At 39.9% G+C, this 6,090-nt stretch overlaps 1 protein-coding gene across 1 annotated transcript in view; it reads left to right on the plus strand.

Annotated features, from left to right (window-relative positions):
• The window catches only part of slc6a4b (solute carrier family 6 member 4b), a 6,116-nt gene extending 336 nt beyond the window's left edge, over positions 1-5,780 (plus strand). Inside the window, exons 2-13 of the mRNA XM_037482900.2 lie at positions 641-775; positions 868-1,087; positions 1,220-1,358; positions 1,452-1,586; positions 2,391-2,494; positions 3,121-3,248; positions 3,358-3,470; positions 3,631-3,762; positions 3,917-4,016; positions 4,127-4,227; positions 4,469-4,636; positions 4,742-5,780. Coding sequence (XP_037338797.1) covers positions 641-775; positions 868-1,087; positions 1,220-1,358; positions 1,452-1,586; positions 2,391-2,494; positions 3,121-3,248; positions 3,358-3,470; positions 3,631-3,762; positions 3,917-4,016; positions 4,127-4,227; positions 4,469-4,636; positions 4,742-4,822 — 1,556 coding nt within the window. The 3' untranslated portion in view covers positions 4,823-5,780. The remainder of the gene's footprint in view (positions 1-640; positions 776-867; positions 1,088-1,219; positions 1,359-1,451; positions 1,587-2,390; positions 2,495-3,120; positions 3,249-3,357; positions 3,471-3,630; positions 3,763-3,916; positions 4,017-4,126; positions 4,228-4,468; positions 4,637-4,741) is intronic.
• The last annotated feature ends 310 nt before the right edge of the window (positions 5,781-6,090 follow it).

A 6,090-nucleotide genomic window follows, 5' to 3' on the forward strand; every position in this document is an offset into this window, starting at 1 on the left:
GACTAGAAATCTATTGTGATGGACCTATTGGTAAACAATTCTTTATTTTCTTCTAATTGATGAAATCTCAGAAGTGGCTGAATCCTCGCATGCAGAAACTCTTCATGGTGCTGAAGCACGAATCAAAACATCACTGTAAAGTTTTTACGCTTTTCCCCCGCATTAGCGTCCGTTTATTTTTGTTTTTCACCTTTTATCAATTAAAAAAACCAGAAGCGTCACAAATTCAAGCGTCCTAAGCAGAACAATTGTCAAATTAGATTAACAGATCGCTATGTGCCAGTTTGTGTTTTAGTTAATATTGAGTTGATATTTTTATTTATCAGCAACTAAGGGTTTCATTACAAGAATAGTCAATAAAAATAGTGAATAGAGCCAAGAAAGAGCATTAAGACCATACCAATTATTTGAAAAACGCATTAAGCGAAGTCTGTGAAAGACATTTTGTTCTCTGAATATGTATAGAGAAAAAACAATTAACATAGGAACAAAACAAGAAATGTAAAAAAATTAGCCAAATAAGAAGTCTAATTTTCAGATGTGTTTTCATATTTAATGTCTTATAAGTCGTCGTGGTTTATGAATGGTCTCACTTTCTGACGTTACCTCCGTGTGAAAGCCTCATTCATCTCTGCCCCAGGTGCTTTCCTTATTCCCTACATTTTGATGGCCATCTTTGGTGGCGTGCCGCTCTTTTACATGGAGTTGGCTTTGGGACAGTTCCACAGAACCGGAGCCATATCCATATGGAAACACATTTGTCCCATTTTCAAAGGTAAGGTATCACAGATATTCAGGTAATTCAGAGAGCAAGTAAACCATCACAGGTGCGTTTCCCTCCTCTCTCATCTCCCCGTGCTCTTTCAGGTATAGGATATAGCATTTGTATCATCGCCCTGTATGTGTCCTTCTACTACAACACCATCATCGCCTGGGCCCTTTTCTATTTCTACTCCTCCTTCTCCACCATCCTGCCTTGGACTAACTGTGACAATGTGTGGAACACCCCCGACTGCACCAACTATTTTGGCGTTGACAACGTCACCTGGACGAATTCCTCCAGGTCTCCGGCTGAGGAATTTTACACGTAAGTGCATGTAAGTGTGCGTTACAGAAACCACATGTTACAATAGCTCTACGGTCATGCTCTACACGGTTTTTGTTGAAATGTGGTCCCGGATGCTGAAGCTGTGATGATGTGCGTGTCGTGTCACTACAGGAGGAATGTCCTTGAAATCCACAAGTCATCAGGGCTGAAAGACGTCGGGGGTGTTCGCTGGCAGTTGATGCTCTGCCTTTTTCTCATCTTCACCATCGTATACTTCAGCCTTTGGAAGGGCGTAAAGACCTCGGGGAAGGTAACACAATGCAAAGTTGCTTTGGTGCCACAATAACGTGGAAGATGAACGCGTATCTTCTGCATCGCTATGATCTCTGTTTGTCTTCACCAGGTAGTGTGGGTGACAGCCACCTTCCCCTACATTGTGCTTTTCATCCTGCTCATCCGAGGCGCCACTCTGCCAGGCGCCTGGAGAGGAGTCGTGTTTTACCTGAAGCCCCAGTGGGGGAAGCTGCTGGAGACCAGTGTGAGTTGAACAAAGTTGGTCAGTCCCCTGTAAGACAACCATGGTCATGGTGTACTTTTACACTTGATATATTTTACTTTCCTGATAAGTTAATATTTAAGAGAAAAATTATTTCAATGATATAAACCGTTCTCTTTTTATAACTTGCCAAAAGGACTTTACCTGTGGATCAGACCAGATGTCCTGTCCTGCACACATTTAGGAATTCCATATTTAACTTGACTGACTGGTTTAATTAAATAATGTATTTTGATCTTTAAACAAGGAAAGTAGAAGTGTTTTATAGATCTGTGAAACATCCTCATTTTCCTCTGCACCCACTGTGGCTGTTTGCTAAACATGTGTGAGTGCTTTGGTTTGGAGGGAATATGGATGAGACAAAATGAGATGCATAAATAAGCCACAGAGCAGGATAATAAGATGCATAATTGGTTTAGATTTGTTGGCTATTAACAAAGGCCTCTCTTTCTGTCTCACTCACCAGTATCCAGCGCTTCCCTCTTCTTTTTAAAGCCGAACGCGTGCTGCTCTTCAGATCTCACTGCGTACAGCTGTGCTACAACTAGATTTTTATATGACTAAATCAACACCTCTCTTCTGCTTGGTAAATTATGCTGCGGTATCACAACTATAAAATAAAAACACTTGGAGCTCAACGGGAAATCACTGACAGGAAAGACTGGTTGTAATAAATACAGCATTTGTATGCTATTAAATGTCCACATCCCCCCAAAGCAGCCCAGTGTGTTAACTCTCACATAGTGAAATGTCTCCTTCTGTCCCTTTGACTGTCCCTTGACGTAGGTGTGGGTGGACGCTGCTGCTCAGATTTTCTTCTCCCTGGGGCCGGGGTTCGGGGTGCTCCTGGCTCTCTCTAGCTACAACCCTTTCACAAATAACTGCTATCGGTAAGAGCTGAGTCATTTGAACCTAAGTTTGTGGAAATAAAAGATTGCAGTTTGAGGCGTTTCGTGCACAGTATGAGGACAGGAGTCTTGGCGAAGCTGTGGGATTTATTGCTCATGCAAGATGGTGTGGTCAATACAATGCCATTAAAGGAAGGAGTGGGGTATTCTACATGGTGGGTATTCATGTAGATTGTTTTAAATGTAGAAAATAAAAAGCCTCTATAGTAAGCAGGTTTCTTTAGTCTTAAATTACTAATTCTGTGGAGGCTGCTTGTAGATGAAATATATTTTCTTTCACTTAAAGACTCCTGCACATTGATTCTCGGTTATCACTCCACAGACTATACACATGTGACAGACACCTTATCATCGCTAATGAGCACACAACATGCAGCAGAACCACTGGTATCGTTGTTAGAGGTCAATGGTTACTAGCCAGTAGTATCCTTATGTGTGACACAAAGCTGAAGAGAAAAGGAGCCCATTAAACAACATTCAGAAGGGTCATTGAAGCAAAGAACAGCCTCAATACTATGTAATAGTGTCTCTGATAAAGAAGACACATTTGAGACAAAAAAAAATGTAAGCGTGTTTTCCTAAACAAGCTTTCATTTCTTCTTCAACAGCGACGCCATTGTGACCAGTTTGGTGAACTGTCTGACCAGCTTCGTGTCAGGGTTTGTGATCTTCACGGTGTTGGGCTACATGGCAGAGATCAGGAAAGTGGAAGTTGAGGATGTAGCAAAAGACAAAGGTCAGGAAATTAGTTTTTATATTTATTACTTTCAAATAACAAGATAAATTCAGTAATAAATCCAACAATAACATGGATGTTTTCATATTCACTTCTTTCATGCTTTCAGGACCAAGTTTACTTTTTATCACTTACCCAGAAGCCATTGCAAACATGATGGGGTCCACCTTTTTTGCAATCATCTTTTTTGTGATGATGATCATGCTGGGACTGGACAGCACGGTATGAGCTGTGAACTCTGATGTACATGGTAGTGACTTTATGCTCAGCTGCTGCAGTGATGATAATTTAAGTGATTCTCATTGGCTGTTTGAATGGTTCATGCAGATTGAAATATCCAGAAGGTACACTATAACACAACAACAACGTTACTGTGTTTCAGTTTGGTGGGCTGGAGGCCATCATCACCGCTGTGTTGGATGAATACCCGGAGCAGTTGGGCCATAGACGTGAACTTTTTGTTCTGGGCTTGGTAGTTGTCTGCTTTCTGGGCTCTCTGAGTACCCTAACAAATGTATGTTCTTCACATCCTATTACATGTACATCCCAATCATCTTCTATCACATTTGTTGCAAGGTTTTGCTTGTTCTGGACACAATGAATTAAAACCTGACACCTGCAGTCCAGTGAGGACCTGTGTCATTACGCTGTGTGAATGTCATTGACAGGGTGGTGCCTATGTGGTAAAGCTGCTGGAGGAATTTGGAGTAGGCAGTTCCATTATAGCTGTGGGTTTCCTTGAGGCCATTGCAGTTTCCTGGTTCTATGGTAAACAAGACATTATAATCAACTGACTGATCTTCAGTGTCTTGTACCTGTGAATGTGAACTGAGAGCCCTTGATAATCAAATCTCATGAGTTTATTTTGTTGCTTTCAGGTATCAAAAGATTTAGCAATGATATTCAATCCATGTTGGGCAAATCTCCAGGATTATACTGGCAGGTGTGCTGGGTTGCCATCAGCCCAGCATTTTTAGCGGTAAGATATGAAAGATTCTGCTCCAATTTACCTCCTCCTATAGACAAAACATTGTCCTTAAAAAATGCTCAATAACATGTACATCGCAGAAGAATATATAACTAGTTTAATATTCTTCTGTTGACATTTTGAATGACTACACCGTTGAGACTTCCTTTATCTGTTTTTTTTATATAACAAAAGTAATATTTACATATGTAAATTGAAATATGTAAATGTTATGTGTCCCCACTCCTCTCAGTATATCATAGTAAGCTCTCTGCTGAAAGGGCCGCCCCTTACGCTGTTTGACTACAAGTACCCTGACTGGAGCATCACGGTGGGATACATCATCGGCTTATCATCCTTCATTTGGATCCCCGTTTACATGGTCTACAAGCTGGTGTGGACCCCTGGATCTCTTAAACAGGTCAGTGGAACGGAGGAAAAAGAAAGTGTGAAAAACGCTGAAAAAACATAAACTGTCTGAAATATTTCCCTTTAAATTAACTTTGAGCCGTCTGGTTTTCCAAAGCGCTTGGCAGTGTGTCTCCGACCCGAAAGGACCATACCAGAGCTGCACACCGAGAGCCTCAACATGGCTACTGTGCCGTAGACACAAAAACACATAAAAAATACCCTCGCTTGTAGCTTCTACTTAAAACAATTCTATTCAAGTATTTGTGACCGAACCTGAGCATGATGTGGCATTGTGACTATTACCTGCTGATGATGTCCAACGTGTCAACCTTCACTTCACATGTTCACTCTGTAAAATGGTAAATGCTGCTGAACCTGAGATTCCAATAAAGCTTAATTGTTTCTGTTATTTGTGAAAGCTAGAGGAAACAATGGGAACCCCAGCCTTGCACATGGAGCCGCAGTGAGGTCAACACTGTTTTTTTGCCAGTAGAATAATCCTGGCAGAAGTGTTTTGCATGTAATTTTATGTAATAAAGACTCAATTTACTCAGTGCACAACATACTCTCAGTATGTCAGCTAATGTGTTTCCAGCTCTGATGTATTGTTTTGTGGCAATTTAAAAAGATATTGTGTGTGGTTTATATTGGACTTATAAGAGATCTAAGCGTAATCACGTCGGTCCCAGTAGTATTTCATTACAGTGCATCTATAGGATTTCACGCCAGCCATTAGATATATCTGCTAAAATTGTTATGTTTTTTCTTTTTTCCCCTACAAGTGTTATTGATAAGGAAACCTGAGGCTCTCAGACAAAGACCATCAGTTCATTTTCAGAAGAATATCTTTTTAAAACTTAGAATCTAGTGCATTGATGTAGTATTGGCATTAGAGAATATAAAGCCCCATATAGAACGTCCTGTCTGGAGATTCATTACAATATGAACCACGAATGACAACTGTGAGCATATTTTGGTTCTTTTTATTTAAAATGGACTTTTGAATCTTTATCTGATGCCTTTGTTTAACTCAAGATAGACTGTTTTGCCTTAATCTGCCTAACTCTTACTCCGTTTGTACAAAAATTGTAAAGGTTGTATTGACATTGTGTCTCTCCAATGTTTTCATTCAAATTTAAGATGTGTATTTTTTTCTTGTAGACACACAATATCATATCACTTGTGTCTCGATTTATTTGAAAGCTCTTTATTCTTTATTTTCATTCAGAGAGTAATGTGATGAGCAATTTGATGATTGTTGTGTAATTGCAGCCCTTTTCAACCTTTGTAGTGAGATGTGTATAAATTAATTATAGTATCCGTTACATAATTGATTGTTGTGTTTCTCTTCATTCCTAGAGGTCAAACATCAAAATAAACAAACAAACCAAAAATCCCAAAACATCTTGGTAAATTCCAGACATCTAAATAACAACGGCGGCATTATTAGTATTGTAAGTGTGC

This window comes from Pungitius pungitius, chromosome 5 (genome assembly GCF_949316345.1).
Source record: "Pungitius pungitius chromosome 5, fPunPun2.1, whole genome shotgun sequence".
NCBI lineage: Eukaryota > Metazoa > Chordata > Actinopteri > Perciformes > Gasterosteidae > Pungitius > Pungitius pungitius.